An 18,691-nucleotide genomic window follows, 5' to 3' on the forward strand; every position below is an offset into this window, starting at 1 on the left:
TCGTGGGCTCCAACACCAAAGATACTAATGACTACCACATTGCCGAAATAAATCATCAGCACTCAGAAGGGGCTCCGGCCAGGCCGGCGGCTTCCAAACTTCATTTCACCAATTTCCCCTTAATACTCAGCTGCCTCGGCGGTGAGGCGGTCCTCGGGTGGACACATCATCAGCGAATTTCTCTGATACAGTGTTTATAAAGGAAGGATGGAAAGAAGAAAAACAGATGACTATTTATCTATACAACGCTGCAGGATTCCACATAGGTGGAAATTTGGAGACTGGAGCAAAATCCCCATTTGAGATTCCCCCAGGAGTTTGACAGTCCAGAGCTGGCAGCAGGAAGTGCCCACGGAACGCATCTGGAAAGTGTGTTCCAGGGAACACTGCTCCCTGTAGACAGATGCTCCACAAAGAGGGGGCTCTGTGACCGTATGGGTACGATTTGGCACGGTGTTTGAGTACATGGAGTCTGTAGCCAGATCACTTGGGTCCTAACCCTGGCTCTGACTCCTGCTGGCTGAGTCAGAGTAGCCTTAGGCAGGCTACTTTTGCCTCTGTGCCCCTTGATTTCCCTATCTCTAAAATGAGAGAATAGAGGGGTCTCTCTACCCCAAAGTTCTGGATCCCTGCCACTGTCAGAGGCTGGCTGACATGACCTCTGGCAGGGCAGCCACGTAGGCCGCAATGTAAATGGTGTTCCCTAGACTTGTGCAGTGTACAACCTGCACAACCATACCCTGCAGACCTGAGTGCTGTGGTGTTCCTGCCACTCAAAGAATCCCTCTGGGGGCTGATGTGAGAATTAAGTGGAACAGCTGATGTAAAGTGCTCAGAACAGGGCCTGGCACATAAGTAAGTGCTATAGGATTGTTTGCGATCACTATCACCACTGTAATCACCATGATGTTAACATTCTGAAAGTCCTACAGGAAAGAAATCTGGTTAACGTAGTCACATGCTCACTTACTCCATGCTCACTTCAGTCATGCTATGGCCAGAGTGTGGTTCCTGGAAGGGCAAATTACTTGCTCAAGGTCACAAAGCACATGAGCGGAGCACAGACTGGAATCTAGACCTCCTACCTCCTAGGCTGCAGCTCGTTCCCATAAAAGGCTCTCACCCCACAGCCTCCAAAGGCAGCACTCTCTACGAACATCAGTAATACAGAGGTCTGTCCAGGGAAGCTGTGAGCAGGCCTCTGAGTCCCAGGGAAAGCTCCAGGCTTCTCTCTGGGCCCTGCTGCCCCATGGGTCCATGCTCAGGCCTTGGGACCTAAAGGCAACACTCAGGAACACAGAAGCAGCTGGAGAGCATCCTCCCAGCCTGCCTGCCTTCCTGGAGGAGGCAGGAGCCAGGGTCTCTTTCCTCGACACTCCTGGGGCTCTCCCCAGACCCCAAGCTGCCCTCTTCTCCTTCCTCAGCATCGTCTCCCCTGGCATTCAACCCATCTCTCTGGTTGATCTGAAGTTCTCAATCTACAAACCTTAACTTTGGTCATCGAGTCTTGTTCTACCTCTGAATCAACTCTGATTCTGGCAATGCATCTTAACACACGGTGCTCAGCTATTATTTGCGTGGGACTGAATTTCCAGGCCATAATACTATCCCAGCCTAGCCTCCCCAGGCTTCCTTCACTGGACTAGAGATGCTCAGTATTACTCCCTAGAGGCCTCAAAAATAATAGAGAGAGGGGTCAGAGTCCAGTTCATCACTGCCTCTGCCAGGAAGCCCTCCTTGACTTCTCCAGGCCACCTGTTTCAGCCTTCCTTGAACACTGTTCTCTCTGACAACCAATCCCACCAGCCTGCACGTTACCTAACTGCCCTCACCCCCATCCTGCTGCCAGGCCCTTGAAGGCAGGGTCTGATGAGGATTTATTCATCTTTTCCCTCCCCTCCAGCACGGAGTACAGAGCTGGGCACTGGGAGGTTATCACAACGGAAGATGCCCAGAGCCTTGGCAACCCAGGCTGGGGTTGCGGGGGGTGTCAAGAGGGGTGGTACAGGAGCAAGTGGGTCAGCTGGCAGGCCACGACGCCATCCTGCAGACCATGGCGAGCCCAGTGAGGCTCGGGTGGGTGCCAGTCTCAGCAGAACCTTCCACTTCACCTATCATGGGATCAGAAGCAGACCCCGGTAGCCCCACCCAAGTGCCACCCGCCCAGGAAAACAGAGGCCTAAGCAGAAGGCTCTGCAGGCTGGGTTTGGACCAAATTCCTTCTCAGCGGCCGTACATTTCCAGCATACAGGAATTGCTTCTGCCGATTCAAAACCAGGTCAGAGAAAACCGTCTCTCGTTTCCAGCAGGGGTGAGCGTTCCTCCCGGGGAAGGGCTCCGCAAAAGTCTCCAAACCGAGCACGAGAGACAAGTGGGAACCAAGCCTCATTCCCTCAGTGGCCCCGCGGCTGCCAAAATTACTGACAAACTGACCTACAAAGAGAGTTTCTATTTTACGAGCAAACCCCAAAGGTTAACAGCAGAGCCGCCAGCGGGCGATCCACACGGAGGAGCGGAAGCTTCCCCAGCAGCACCCGCGTGGAGCCTGGGCACCTCAGCTTCGTGGAGAAACGTGTCTCTGAAATGCCAAGGAGAAAGGGAGGAGCGAAGGAGGAGCTTCCAGAACCGTGGCTGGAGGGGAGAATCTGGATGTGAGGACACCGGCCCATCGCCAAGATAGCCTCTCTGTCCCAAAGCTGTGGGTCATGGCCACTGTCAAGGGCTGGCTGGAGGCACCTCCGGCAGGGCTGCCATGCAGACGGAATGGTGAAGGGTGTTCCCCAGAGTTGTGCAGTATACAACCTGCACAACCATACCCCGCAGGCCTGAGCCCTGTGGGGTGCCTGCCACTCAAAGCATCTTGCGCCTACATAGTGCTGGTTTCGTGGGCATGTGACCCGTGTAGCAGCACAGGGGCTGGAATTTAGAAGGGCCCTGCACTTGGTTTGATATCCTCCTGTTGTCATCTTGAAATTCTTCATTTTCTAACACAGGGCCCTGCATTTTCGTTTTGCACAAGTTACGGAGCTGGTCCTCCCTCCATGTTTGAGAGCACCAGGGCCATGCCAACAGTGTGGACACAGAGAGAAGGACTGAGCAATCACCCAGTGGATTCATCACTGAGTAACTGATAGAAAAAAGTAAGAAAATATCCAGCCTCCATCCCTCCTCATCCTCCAAGTCATCCAAATGTGGGCCCTACCTCTGAGGCTTGCCAGGAGCAGGGGCAGGGCTGGAGGAGCCCTGGTGATAGGCAAGGGCACATGGGTGCCAGAAAGCTCCAAGGCTTGTGCCCTCATGCAGGAAGAAGCTTTTGATAGCAAGGAACCCATTTGAGACTAAAGGCCCTTGGGTTTTTTCATGTTATACCGATGTCTGAGCTGCAAGAAAAGCTCCTGGATTTTGGCAGAGGGTAAGTAACAAAAAGCAAGTCAAAGAATACAGCCAGGCAGGAAACAGGGCCATGTCGGCAACCCACTGACTGAGCGAGCACCTAGGTCCCTCACCACTGACCCTCAACCAAGACGTGAAGCACCAATTGCCACTGACATCTCATCAGATCTGCTGGCAACCTGGGACAGAGCGTCCGCCCCATCTAGAAGACAAGCCTGAGGTTCATCGAGGTCTGGAGAATCACCCAGAATTGCCCACCAGCCCAGGCCTGACATACCACTCTCCTAACTCCAGTACTAGTGTGAGGTCTGAGCACACAGAGTGGCCCAGGGCAGAGTCTCTGACCTTCCCAGAGAAATCTTACACAAAACACCAACTTACACAGCAGAACAGAGCAGAGCTGCTCTCAACCCCCATGTCCCACCCTCTGGCCCCCACATCCAGGAGGCCCATGGCACGTGCTTGGAAAGCCAGGATTGCTCAGATCGCAGTTTGAGAACCAGTGAACTAGTGGCCTCATTTCTAGTCTCCATCAATACCAAATACCTGTGTAACCTCAGAGGGTCCCTAAGTCTCACTCCATTTCTGCGTCCATACAAGGGGCATACTGAAGCACTCAGCTCCTTTGATCACAGTCAGCAGCCCCTTATCCTGCAATTTGAGATTATTCTCCCACCCTCGAGCCGCAGCGGCTATTCCCCTATGTCTGACCACCAGCACCCCATTGCTGGGTGCCAGGACCATTGCACTAACTGGTTTGAGCAAAGCAGTACCCTCTCCCCACTACTGACCCCCAACTTCCCAGATTCCTGGGAGGCTAGTACCTGGGAGGATAAAATCAGAGGATGAAAGAGCAATGGAAAATAAAACAAAACTACTCGGATGGAAGCATGGATAAGGTATTATTAGTTTCCAAAAAAAGTATTATTTTTATCTTGGATGCTGCCTGGCTCCTCTCTCCCCTTGCCAAGAGACTGGAGGGTTCCAGACCATAGTCCTGTTCCTGGGTCTGAGCCACAGTCTCCCAAAGTCCCAGCTCCAGGACTCCCGCCGGGTTGGACCCACCACCAGCAGGTGTGGTATAGACCAGAATTTCCCAAACTTCTCTGATGATACAAACCCAGGGGACGCGGGTGGAGGTGCTTGTCAACGACACAGCCTTCCAGGCCCCTCCCCTGCAAACTCTCACCAGGAGGCCAGTCTGGGGGCTCCACCTGTTGAATGAATGAGTAGGGTAATGTGCGTGGAGTGCACGCTCAGTGAGTATTTAAGGGATGAGCGGAGAGATGGCACCTGGGCACGCACAGGCCTGGTTTGCGTCCGCCCCAGCTTCTGGCCATCTGTGTGACCTTGGGCCAGTGCCTGCCCCCCTCTAAGCCTCAGCTTCTGGATGAGCAAAACGGGTCAGGGGGTGGGGAAGCTTCCAGCTCTGACCTCCTCATGGCTTCTGCAGAACAGCAAGACCCTCCCAGACATTGTTCCTAACAAAGAGGGAACTCCAGCTCGCCTTCCCAAAACAGAACTGAGCCTGCCCCACCTCCTTCCACTCCCCAGAGCAGACCATCGGGCCCATCTCTGGAGGGGGCAGGTTGGGGGGGGCCAGTGCGCAGACCCTCCCTCGGGAGAGCTAAGGTATCTAAAAATAAATGAAGCCTCCTGCGCAGCCCCAAGCCTGGAAGCCTGCGAGCTGGGCGAGGTGCCTTCCTGCAGACGCTCACTCGTTAGTACACTGTCACTCTGAAAACGGAGTCGTTGTCAAGGGCAGCGGGGATACTGGAGGAAGGCCCTGCTGACGGGCAGTGGAAGCCAAACCCACAAGGGTCAGCTTTCAGCTCACAGCTTAAGCCACACCGCCCGGCTGTGAAACAAGGAGAGATGCGCTAATGACAACGCTTTCAGGGCTGCCTCGCGCGGAAAACAGGGGGAGCCGGGAACAGAGGCTCCGAAAGGTATTTCCTCCACCCAGTAATGGGAGGAATAAGAGAAACACCAGCAAAAGGCTGAGCCAGCGTCACTACGAGTGCTCGATGTAAATGAGCGGGGCCGCTGCACGGGGTCTGGGCGCCACTCTGAGTGGGGACGGGAGGGAAAGGGCTGCTCTCACAGCTGACACACCCCCCACTACTGTCACAGCAGTGGCACAAGTGCCAGGGAAAACCAAGCTGCTATCATGCAAGTTGTAAACGGAATAAAAACGGCAAAAGCATACATGTAAGTAAACTTCCTACAGTCCCATCATGTGGGGGTCAGAATGAGAGCAATAGAAAGGCCTCTTTCGTCTCCTACGCAGCACTGGAAACACTCACCGGCGCCACAGAAAAGGGCCACGTGGTGGGGACACAGCACAGAAGCAGGGGATGCGGTCAGGAAGAAATGAGACGGGGCCAAGAGAAGCTGGCTTCAGTAAGGAAGCCGCGCACGTCAAGCACACAGCTAGGATCCAGGAAACACTTGCTGTCGAGTGGAGAGGAAGAGAATGAGTACGAAGTGGGGCAACAAGCAGGGCTGATAAGCAAATGTATTAACAGCCGGTGCACCAGGGTCTCCACCAACTCAATCATCCCCGGCTGTAGGCTGATGGCCTTGATGGACCAGGAGGTCTCCTCTTGTGCTCTGGATCTAGGGAGGGGCCAAGGCTCCAAGCACAGGGGGAGGATCTGTGAACAGCAGGTTCAGGGCAGAAACCCTTTGCCAGCGGGTCAGGAGCTATTTCAGTATTTTTAAGAAACAGTACAGTGGTACTGGTGCATACGATGTAAATCTCAACCAACCCTCCACCAAGTGCCCAGACACAAGCGTCCTGAGTTGGGTTAGAACAGGGTGAGGGACACGTTCCGACTATCTTTTTATTCATCCATTCATTTGCTTCGAGGAGCAATGCTCCTGCCATCCAGTGAGATAACCCAAGCCTCCAAGCAGACAAGCAGAGATTGTGCAAACTCTGCAAAGGCCATTCGAACCCGAGCAGGGTCCAAACAGAAGGGTTCTACAGGGGGTGAAGGCCGCCAACAGGTCACCAGGAGAAAAAGCTGAACTGCCCCAGGAGTGAGGGACAGAACAAGATATCTGAAACCAGATTCTGATCTTGATGCTGCAGATAGAAGCCCAAAAATGTTTTACAGTGAGATGCTAAATCTTTTTTGTTTTTTTTTTTTTTTTTTGGTAAAACAGATCTTGAGGGCACATGCTGAGATATTCGAAGTTCTTCATGCAGGCGATGCTGAGGGGGGGTATGTGTGTCTGTGTGTGTGTCTTTTTTTTTTTTAATGTTTTTATTTATTTATTTATTTTTATTTTTGGTTGTGTTGGGTCTTCGTTTCTGTGCGAGGGCTTTCTCTAGTTGCGGCAAGCGGGGGCCACTCCTCATCGCGGTGCGCGGGCCTCTCACTATCGCGGCCTCTCTTGTTGCGGAGCACAGGCTCCAGACGCGCAGGCTCAGTAGTTGTGGCTCACGGGCCCAGTTGCTCCGCGGCATGTGGGATCTTCCCAGACCAGGGCTCGAACCCGTGTCCCCTGCATTGGCAGGCAGATTCTCAACCACTGCACCACCAGGGAAGCCCCTGTGTTCGTACTTTTTAGGAGGCTACTACCCCTTATTAGAAATCCTTCATGAAACGTCACTCAGTGAAGTGCTTTTGCAGCACCCGTACACTTGAAAGGTGCCTCCTGTGGCTCACTGCAGCCCTGTGTGTGGAGAACAGCCCACGGAATTCCAAGCACGTGGACATAGGAAGATAACCGGGTGCAGTGAGGACAGAGGACCTCACCCTCAGCATGTTCTCAGGACTCAACATTACCAGTGGAAACAATGATTTCTCCCAAAGCTACAGGCCCTTTACAGTGCTTGTTAACGTTTGATGGGACTCCAACCCTAATCAAGATCCTGGGGACAGACCATCAAAACTGAAGTGGCTGCTGGAAGCCAGGTTTGTGCTACAGAGTCTCTTGCATTTCTACCAGCCCCTAAAACTTTAAAAGGAGCAGCCCATGGACTCCTCTTCCCAGAGTGAAAGGGTTGGGCAGCAGGGCTGTTTTAGACCCTGAAAAGAAGAATAATTCTGCTTCTTAATAGGTCCGTAATTAATTCACACATTCCACTGTTTGGTCCAGAAATATGTTTGTGTTGACAATTTTGCATTTGATGCTTTGAAAACAATCTGTCATGGTTTTATTTGCCTCACCGCCCCAGAAACATCACCACTTTCCAGTATCCACCCAAGTGCTACAATTCCACTGCAGTTGCCTGAGACTCTGCTGGTGGCAACTAGGGAGGGGGCTCAGAATGCCCAGCTGGGAAAAGTGAGGTTTGTGCAAGAGCTATCCTCCTTCGAAGGGACAAGACAACCAGATGACCAGTCAAATCTTGGTCTGCTCCCTCCCAATTCCCATGACACCTTCCAGCACTCGGCTGCATGGATTTGAGATCATTCTACCACCCCACATCTCTAGCACTGCATCACTGCATCTCTCCCTAACCCTCAAGCACCAACACTGGCCCACATCTGCCAACTTTTGGTTCATACCATCAGTGCACCTAGGTGATATGTCAGGTAGGACCCCACCCCGGCTTTCTTCATCACCTCCTAAGGAGATAAAATCAGAGTGAGAAGGATCATTAGAGGGAAGAAAACAAAAGGCAATGCTGGATGGATGCAGAAACAAGGTATCGTTAGTATCAACTTTTACACTGGGTGCTGCTGGGCTTGATTTATGACTGCCACCAACCAGTGAGTCAAGGGTCTCACACAGCCCACTGTTCTCTCTCCTTGCAAAAGAAGAGGAGGGGAGGGAAGGAGGAGGGTCCTCGAAATGGTCCTGGCCCAGGTCTGAGCTACAAACCTCCAGTCTAAGCTCCAATTTTCCCACAAGCCCTTGGACCCAGCAACATTGCAAAAATGTCGCTGTGGAATAAAGCGATGTTTTCTAAATGTTCCCGAGACTCTTAGTTGCCTATTCAGTTTCCAGATTTCTCCCCTGGACATAATTTTCTCTATTCCTCCAGCTAAGTACAAATAAAAACCCTGGACATTATGAAAGAAACATAAGAATACTCTGAAAGGTGGAGAAAAGAAGACAGAATAGCCAGGGACACTGGGACCCAACAAATGACATGGTAGTGAGTACCTTGGGTTTTCCTTTTGCTTCATATATCTCAGATTGGAGCTCAAGCAGTTGGCAACCAGGAAACACTGACAGATAAGATTTTAAAAGCCCCAAGAAAAGCCTGGGCTCTCTAGCCAAAGGACCAGAAAAGGTACAGCCTGGCAAGACAGAAAACTTGTAGACAATGACAGCTTGTTCCAACCAAACCCATAGAAAAGGTTTTACCTTCACCCTACCCACTCAAGCAAAGGCTGAGCAGGGCACCTAGATTTCCATGCTCTTAAGGCTGTAACAAGGCATCCAATACCCCATATCCATGGAGTGTCAAAAAAGCCTAGTAGGGAGCCAGACTTTCATACTTGCTGGGCAGTAACATGGCCCCTCCTCATGGTGTCACTAGAGACCATCTGGAGAGCCTGGACTTCCACCCCAACCCAGCAGTAGCAAGGTGCACCTACCCGTTCTCCTGGTGTAAGGGAAAGTCAGGTGGGGGACAGGAATGAGGCACTCCTCTCACTATTCAAAGAGGTATCAGTGGAGACCTAGTAGGGAGACTAACCTGAAATTCTTCCCACCTCAATCAAAAATCATTTGTCCCACCAAGAACCAGGAAGATCTCAAATTGAATGGAAAAAGACAATCATTACATACCAAAACTGAGATGACTGAGATGTTACAGTTATCTCTCAAGGAATTTGAAGGAGCCATCATAGACTACTCCCAACAATTATGAACATGTGTGAAACAAATGGAAAAAGAGAAAGTCTCAGCAAAGAAATAGAAGATAAAAAGAAGCACTAAATGGAAATTGTAGAAATGAAAAAAAAACAAAACAAAAGTTTTAAAAAATCAATGATGGGCTCAACATCAGAAGGGAGGAGGGAAACAGAGGAAAGAATTGGCAAACTGGAATATAGAAAAATAAAAATCACCCAATCTGAACAAAAGAAAGGAAATAGATTTTTTAAATGAAAAGAGCCTCAGAGATTGATGAGAATTTAACATTCATGTGGTCAGAGTCCTAGAAGGAGAGGAGAAAGGGGGTGGACTTAAAAAGTACTCAAAAGAAAAAAAAGACAAAGGAAAAAATTTGAGAGCAGAGGAAGAAAAATCACACCTTACCACAGTGGAAGAATAATTCAAATGACAGCAGATTTCTCATCAAAAACCATGGAAGCCAGAAGAAAGTGGTACAATATTTTTCAAGTGCTGAAAGGAAAGAACTGGCAACACAAAATCTATATCCAGCAAAACTACCACTCAGGGATGAAGGGGAAATCAAGACATCCTCCGATGAAGAAAAATAAGACAATTTGTCACCAGAATGCTTACTGTAAAAAAAAAAAAAAAAAAGCTAAAGGAACTCCTCTAAATAGAAAAGGAAATGATACAAGAATTCTTGTAAGTAGGAAGAAAACACAGTAAACAAAATTATGGTAAATACAATAATTTCTCTACCTCTTTTGAGTTTTCTAAATTATGTTTGATGGTTGAAGCAAAAATTTACCACTATCTGATATGGTACTAAATATTTATAGGAGAAATGTTCTAAACAATTAGATTATAAATAGGGGAGAATAATGGAAGGTAAGGTTTCTACACTTCACTTGAACTGGTAAAATGATGACACCAGAAGACTTTGGTAAGCTATGTTTATATAACGTAATGCCTAAGTAATCATTTTAAAAGTTGTACAAAAAGAAACACAACAGGTTAACCAAAATGAAATTCTTGAAAATATTCAAGTAACCCACAGGAAGGCAGGAAGTAGAAAACAGAAATGAAAAGCAGAGAAAACTGACAGAAAACAAAATATAAAATGGCAAACTTAAGCTCTAACATATAATTAATTACATTAAATATTAATGGTCAAAATATACAAATTAAAAAGACAGAGATTGGCAGAATGAGGACAGGGAGTAGCCCACCTATATTCTATCTACAAGAAACTCACTTAAAATATAACAATATAGTCAGGTTGAAAGTAAAAGGAATAAGATTATCCTTCAAACAATCAAATGAAAGCAGAGGGCTATATTAATATTAGATAACGTAGGCTTCAGAGCAAAACAATAAAATAAAATACCAGAGACAGAGAGGGGCATTATACACTGATAAAGAAGTTAATCTATCAAGAAAACATAGCAATCTTAAATATGTATGAACCAAACAATACAGCTGCAAAATATGTGAGACAAAAGTTAATAAAACTGAAAGGAGAAATAGACATATTCACAATTACAGTAGAACATTTCAACACCTCTCACTCAGTGATTCATAAATCAACTAGGTGTAAAATCAGCAAGGATACAGAAAAACTCAACAACACCATCAACCAAAAAGATCTAATTGATTTTGATGAACATGTCACCCAAAACAGCAGAATATGCATTCTTTTCAAGTGCCCAGAGAAGATATATCAATATGGACCATATCATAGGGCATAAAACAAATCTCAACAAATTTAAAAGAATTAAAGTCATACATAGTGTTTCCTCCAATCACAATGGAATCAAACCATAAATTAAATACAGAAATATAACAAGAAAACCTCCAAACACTTGGAAACTAAACAAGGCACCTCTAAACAATCACAAGTCAAAGATGAAGCTCAAGGGAAATATTTTATTTTTTACAAAATGGAACTAAATAAAAATTAAACTACAGCATATTAAAATTTGTGGGACACAGATAAATCAATGCTAAGAGGGAAATTCATAGCACTAACTGCATACATTAGAAAACAGAAAAGGTCTCAAATCAATAATTAAGCTTCCACCTCAAAGACCTAGAAAAATAAGAGAAAGATAAACCCAAAGAGAGCAGAAGAAAGTGAATAATAAAGATAAGAGCAGAAATCATGAAAGTTAGAACAGAAAACCAATACTGAAAATAAATTTTTAAAGTTGGCTCTTTGAAAATATCAGAAAAATTGACAAATCTTTAACAAGACTAACAAAGAAAAAAAGACAGAAAACACAAATTACCAATATCAGGAATGAACCTGAGGATATCACTACAGACCCTACAGACATCAAAAGGATAATAAGAGAATAATACTATGAAAAACCAATTCTTTGAAAAGCACAAACTATATCACAACTCAGCCAACGTGAAATAGATAACCTGATATCTATTTCAAGATATAAAATAGATATCAAGAACTTGAAATCATAATTAAAAACTCCCTAAAAAGAAGTCTCCAGACCCAGATTATTTTACTGGAGAATTCTAACAAATATTTAAAGAAGGATCAACACCAATTCTACATAGTTACATAATTTCTTTCAGAAAAAAAGAAAAGGAGAACCTTCTCAATTTATTTATGAAGCTAATATTGCCCAATACCAGAACCAGGCAGACAGGACAAAATAAAAGAAAACTACAGACCAATATCCCTCATAAATACAGAGAAAAAAAAAAACTTTAACAGAACAGCAAAGAGAATTCAGCATCATATATTAAAAATATATATAAACTATGGTCAAGTGGAGTGTACACCAAGGATGCAAGGCTATTTCCATGTTCAAAAATCAATTAGTATAATCCACTATATTAACAGACTAAAGAAGAAAAATCACATGGTCATATAAATAGCTGCAGTTTTTAAAAAACTGACAAAATTCAACACCCACTCATGATAAAAACTCTTAGGAAAACAGAAATAGAGAAGAAGTTCCTTAACTTGATAAAGAGTATCTATAAAAAACCTACACCTGTTATTATATATGATGGTAAAAGACTGATGCTTTGCCCCTAAGTTCATAAACAAGTCAAGGATGTCCACTCTCACCACTCTTATTCAACAGAATGCTGGAAGTTCTAACCAGAGCAAAAAGCAAGAAGAAGGAAACAAAAGGCACACAGATAGGAAAAGAATAAATAAAACTGTTCCTGTTCACAGATGACATGATAGTCTATGTAGACGATCCCATGGAATCTACCCAAAAAAACTCCTACAATTGAGTTGAGCAAAGTTAAGGGGTACAAAATCAACATTCAAAAACCAACTGTGCAAACTTCGTCCGGCGCCTTGGATCCGCTTCTGTATATTCCAGTGTAAGGTCGCTAGTCAGACCCCAGCAGCCAAGATGGTGAAGCAGATTGAGAGCAAGTATGCTTTTCAGGAAGCCTTGAACAGTGCAGGAGAGAAACTCGTAGTAGTCGACTTCTCAGCCACGTGGTGTGGGCCTTGCAAAATAAACAAGCCTTTCTTTCATTCTCTCTCTGAAAAGTATTCCAACGTAGTGTTCCTCGAAGTAGATGTGGATGACTGTCAGGATGTTGCTTCAGAGTGTGAAGTCAAATGCATGCCAACCTTCCAGTTTTTTAAAAAGGGACAGAAGGTGGGTGAATTTTCTGGAGCTAATAAGGAAAAACTTGAAGCCACCATTAATGAATTAATCTAATCATGTTTTCTGAAGACATGACCAGCCTTTGGCTGTTTAAAACTTGTAATTTTTTTAATTTACGAAATGGAAAGATGATCAAGTATGAAGACTATATATCTAACTGCCATCTGATAAGTGACAATAAAATATTAACTGTACCCTTTTTAAAAAAAAACAACAACAACAACTGTAGGGCTTCCCTGGTGGCACAGTGGTTAAGAATCTGCCTGCCAACGCAGGGGACATGGGTTCGAGCCCTGGTCCAGGAAGATCCCATATGTCACGGAACAACTAAGCCTGTGCGCCACAACTACTGAACCCGTGCTCTAGAGCCCACGAACCACAACTACTGAGCCTGCCTGCTGCAACTGCTGAAGCCTGAGCACCTAGAGCCTGTGCTTCACAACAAGAGAAGCCACCGCAATGAGAAGCCCGCGCATCACAACAAAGAGTAGCCCCCGCTCACCACAACTAGAGAAAGCCCGTGTGCAGCAACGAAGACCCAAAGCAGCCAAAGATAAATAAATAAATAAATAAAATTTATTTTTAAAAACCCAACTGTATTCCTGTATAACAGCAATGAACAAGTGAAGATTGAAATTAAAAATACAATATCTTTTATAATCACTCAAAAATTGAAATATTTAGATGTAAAACTATCAAAACATGTACAAGACTACAAAACAAAACTGCAAAACAATAATGAAAGAAATAAAGGAAGATCCAAATAAATTGAGAGATATACCATGTTCATGGATTGGAAAGCTCAACACGGTGAAGATATCAGTTCTCCCCAAATCAAGATACGGGTTTACACAGTTCCTATTAAAATTACAACAAGAATTTCTGTATTTCTGTATATGTAGATAAAATTATTCTATAATTTATATGAAAATGCAAAGAACCTAGGATAGTTAAAACAATTTTGAAAAAGAAAAATAAAAAAGGAGGATTCAGTCTGATTTCAAGACTTAAACAGCTATAGCAATTAAGACTGTGTCATACTGACAAAGGAATAGACACATAGATCAATGCAACCCAGAAACAGATCCTCACAAATATGCCCAACTGATAATTAACAGCTCAGTGGAAGAATTATAGTCTTTTCAAAAAATGGTTCAGGAGGGGCTTCCCTGGTGGCGCAGTGGTTGAGAATCTGCCTGCCAACGCAGGGGACACGGGTTCGAGCCCTGGTCTGGGAAGATCCCACATGCCACGGAGCAACTGGGCCCGTGAGCCACAATTACTGAGCCTGCGCGTCTGGAGCCTGTGCTCCGCAACAAGAGAGGCCGTGATAATGAGAGGCCCACGCACCGCAATGAAGAGTGGCCCCCGCTTCTTGCCACAACTAGAGAAAGCCCTCACACAGAAACGAAGACCCAACACAGCCAAAAATTAATTAATTAATTAATTTTAAAAAAATTGTTCAGGAGCAATTGGACATGGGGGTGGGTGGTACTCAACTCAAATTTATATAAATATTAACTCAAAATGGATCATGGACTTAAATGTGAAATGTAAAATTATAAAACTTTTTTTGAAAAAAATAGGAAAAAATCTTTGGGATTTAGGGTTAGGCATAGAGTTCTTAAACTGGGAACCAAAGACATGGAGCCATAAAGGAAAAATTGATAATTTGGACTTCATCAAAATTTAAAACTTTTACTCTACAAAAGACCCAGTTAAGAAGATGAAAAGACAAGCTGCAGACCAAGAAGAAACCTTTGCAAACCACATATCTGACAAACGACTAGTATCTAGAATATACAAAGAACTCCAAAAGTCAACCACAAAAAAGTAAACAATCCAATTAGAAAATAGGCTAAAGATATAAAAAAGCTTTTCATCAAAAAGGATAAACAGATGGCAAATAAGCCCATGAAAAAATGTTCAACATCATTAGCCATTAGGGAAATGCACATTAAAACCACAATAAGATATCACCACCTACCTATCAGATTGGTTAAAATAAAAAATAGTGACAAACCAAATGCTGGTGAGGATGTGGAGAAACTTGCTGGTGGCAATGTAAAATGGCATAGCTACTCTAGAAAAGTTTGGCAGTTTCTTAAAAAGTCAAACATTCAAGGGCTATAGGCCCAGCAACTGTACTCCTGGAATTTATCCCAAAGATCACGTAGACTTACATATGATTCCATTTATATAACATTCTTGAAATGACAGAAATATGGAAATGGAGAACAGATTAGTGATTTCCAGAGGTTAAGGAAGGAGCGGGAGCAGGATGCAAGTGGCTATGGCTTTAAAAGGAAAGCATGAAGGATTCTTGCGTGATGGGAATGTTCTGTAGCTTGAGTGTATGGGTGTCAATATCTTAGTTGTGATACTGTACTCTCATTTTACACATTGTTACGGTTAGAGGAAACTGAATCTCCAGTTGTCTCAAAATTAAAAGTTTAATTTTTTATAGTTAAAAATTTTATAAGGATGGAAAAAGGACCATAAAAAGCTTGAAAAGAAGGTGGGGTGGGAGCTCACTGGCTTGAGGCATAGGGACTGTGAGGGAAGGGGCATGAGGTTACCAGATTAAATACAGGATAGCTGGCTAAATCTGAACTGCAGATAAGCAACACATAACTTTTTAGTCTAAGTACGTCCCATACAATACTGGGGACACACTTAGACTAAAACATTATTTGTTGTTCATTTGGAATTCAAATTTAACTAGCCGTCCTGTATTTTTATTTGCTATATCTGGAAACCCTAGGAGGGAAGAACAGGACACAGGCATCTGGAGCCAGCTGGGGGCTGTAGACTGAAAGAGGTAGGGTGGACCCAGCGAGAAGTAAGAAAGACTTAAGGAGAGAGGCCAGACAGCAGGCAAAGGGATGCCGGGGGACCACAAAGATGCCCCAGACTGGGCAGTGCCTTAAGAGAGGGGGAAGGCAGACACTAGCATGGGAGGTTCCCAAGCTGCTGGGTTTATGGAGCTCTGGTGAAAGGATCCTTTGTGGGTGGTCCACAAAGAATCCAGAAAAAGGGCAAAAGTGTGGATGCTTGAGTCTCCAGTGCTGATCCGGGCTGGAGGGAGCCTGACAGACCATCCAAGGGGGGGGGGGGGGGGGGGGGGGGGGTGCTCTAGGCACTAGAGGCAGCACTCGATTAACCCCAGGCTGCCCCCTGGGCACCCAGGGCTGCTCTCACCGTGATGTGGCACCACCCTCTAGGATCTCCCCTTCCTATGGGGGAAGGGCATGCACACCAGCAGGCTCAAGTGTCCAGGGCAGTGGGCAGTCATGCATCTGATCAAAACTAAAACTAGTCTGGGCACCCGCTCTCAGCCAAAAAGTCACCTCCTAGCCAGGCCATTGCCAATCATACGTTTTTACACTGCTCCTGGACACACGTGGTCGCCCTTTCTTTTCTTCACAGAACATATCACTTTTTGAAATAGTCGGGATTTTTTATTTGTTTTCTTGTTTACCAGTTGATCCCCACTAGCTCCAGGATTGCGGGGACTTCGTCTGTCTTACTGCAACATCTACGCCTAGTACCTGGCACAGAGTAGGTGTTCAGGAAAGAAAAAAAGTGCTGAATGAATGAAGGAGTAAATGAATAAATCCTTCTGATGAAAGCTACCCCTTCTGGAGCTCTCCTGCAGGCACAGCTCCTTGGAGCTTGGTAAAGGCAGGGGGCCAGTCTTCATCCTCCAGGAAGCCCTCAGCAGCATCCTCTGAGCCACCATGGACCGGCACCTGGGATTGTAGGCTCAGCGTGGTCACAGAGGGGCTCAGTTCGTCCTCTCTAAACAAGGGCTCTAGCAGCAGCGTCATTATCTTTAATGAGTCCCTGCCACAGGGACTAATAATAATAATATTAATATTAATAGCTACCACTCACTAAGAACTTACATGTGCTGGGCACTTGTCATATATTTTAAGTCATTAATTCTTCAAACAGCCCCCAAAAGGTAGGGGTGGTGACCCTCTACTGTTTGTGCTGCCCCCTCCTGGTGAAAAATAGATACCCTTTCTCTTTTCAAGAACGCCCTCCCCATTCCCACTGTGGGGGGAGGAGGGGCAGATACTGGCCCACCTCAGCGTCCAGGGAGGGTGGGTAGTGCCAGGGCAACCAGTCAACCCACTCCAACTCCCTGGCTACAGTGATTGCCTCCTGGGCAGCTTTAGGACGCTTCTGAGGCAGTGAGCCTTGGTCCTGAAACCTTTTCTGCTGATGAAGAAGCACATGCCCCTCTCTGCTGGGACCACTGAGTGGGGAGCTGCTGGCTGTCACTGGCACCAGGGGATCCCACCTGGGAATGAAGGCAACAAAGAGAAAGCAGAGCTGAGAGGTGGGAGAAAGATAGATTGGTGATGACTTTCTTAGAACCCCTGGATCCAGCCATGCCTGAAGCCAGTCACCTAATGTATCCCCAGACTTTTCAGTTACATTAGCCAATAATTCTCTTTTGAAAGTTGTAGTCAGTGTGAGTTGGATCCCTGATGTGTCACTGAAAGAGACCTGCCTAAACTGCTATGTTAGTACAGCTATGTTAAGATGGGGGCATTTTATAGATGTGGAGCTGAAGCATACAAAAGGCAAAATAACTTAGTTAACCATGAGCTGGAACTGCTCCTAACCACTCTGATTCACTGTAGAGTTCTACATTCTATGTGTGTGTGCACACATGTGCACATTTCTAATTAATATTCATATCTACAGCAGATTGAGCAAACTATTGGTGCTTAATAAAGATCTTTTGGATAAACTAAAATCAGTAACTTCCTAATAAAGCGTCTTTGTTTCGAAAACACTCCCATCAGCAACCTTGGATTCTTACTGCAAGTCAGGCTCACAACACACAGTGTGTCTTTGGGAAATCACTTCCCTTCTCCCTACCTCGGTTTCCCCAGGGAAATGGGCTGGAAACCGCACCCGGTGGGGCATCTGTGAGACTGGTCAGCCAGTGAGGGACGCCCCGACTCCTTCAGGGCAGGGATCTGCAGTCAGAAGAGGAGGCCTCCCACTTCCTCCACACTGAAGCCCAGGGACCCGCGAGGAAGGGAGCCCTGGCCAGGCATCCACAGCCCAGTGTGAGACTCTGGCACCTACTAGGAGCTCAGGACAGAGCAGGCCAAGCCCTGGGGTTGCAGGGCCCTTGTTTTCTGCCATCACTCCAGTGAGGCTCAGCCAGAAGCAGATGCAAGGGAAATTGCTCACATGTCAGCTGCTCCCAAGCAGCCAAATGACCATAAAGGGCATTCAACAAAGTCAACTCAATAACACAGGCCTCCAAGTCCATGGCATGGAGAGCAAGTGAAGAAGGCCGTGCCTGTGGGCTGGCCCACCGAGGGCCCCAGGCCCTGCCCCTCCAGGACTGGCTCCATTGCCATCTCCTCTCCATCCTTCCTCTGCTCCCTGCTGGCTCTCTGCTCTTAGCCTAGAAACATACTCTGGTCTTTCCCTCTTCAAAATGCAAAAGCTTCCTCTGACCCTTGGACCCCTCGGCTCCTGTTTTCTGCCCTTCCTTCCCAGCCTGGAACCTGGAAAGTCAAGTCTACACTGCTGGTCTCCCCACCTCTCCTCAACTTGTTCCTCCGTCTGATTCCACAGACGATGCTCGTGCTCAGGACAGTCCAGCAGACCCCCTTCAGCCCGCCTCCATGGGCCTCTCTGTGGCCCCTCACACTGCTGCCCAGAGGCACTTTGCCATCTGGGTATAGATGACCCCACATTCCTCATGCCCCTCACTTCTCCCAGCTGCCTCACCATCTGTGCTGAGGCCTTCAAACCTCTCCTCCAGCCCAGGCCTTCCTCCTGAGCTCCCCGCCCATGCAGCCAAC

General features: G+C 46.3%; 2 protein-coding genes across 4 annotated transcripts in view; one reads left to right on the forward strand and one right to left on the reverse strand.

Annotated features, from left to right (window-relative positions):
- ZNF423 (zinc finger protein 423) overlaps window positions 1-18,691 on the reverse strand; it is a 331,821-nt gene that overhangs the window by 105,844 nt on the left and 207,286 nt on the right. The window lies entirely within an intron of this gene.
- On the forward strand, window positions 12,522-12,968 carry LOC118885832 (thioredoxin-like). The gene has a single exon (XM_036834947.1). It carries the CDS (start codon window positions 12,588-12,590, stop codon window positions 12,903-12,905), a length of 318 nt encoding a protein of 105 aa, XP_036690842.1. The 5' UTR covers window positions 12,522-12,587; the 3' UTR covers window positions 12,906-12,968.

Source organism: Balaenoptera musculus, chromosome 19 (genome assembly GCF_009873245.2).
Source record: "Balaenoptera musculus isolate JJ_BM4_2016_0621 chromosome 19, mBalMus1.pri.v3, whole genome shotgun sequence".
NCBI lineage: Eukaryota > Metazoa > Chordata > Mammalia > Artiodactyla > Balaenopteridae > Balaenoptera > Balaenoptera musculus.

Excerpts from the sequence above, each read along its gene's own strand:
- LOC118885832 (XM_036834947.1), top strand. The coding sequence starts at position 12,588 with ATGGTGAAGCAGATTGAGAGCAAGTATGCTTTTCAGGAAGCCTTGAAC.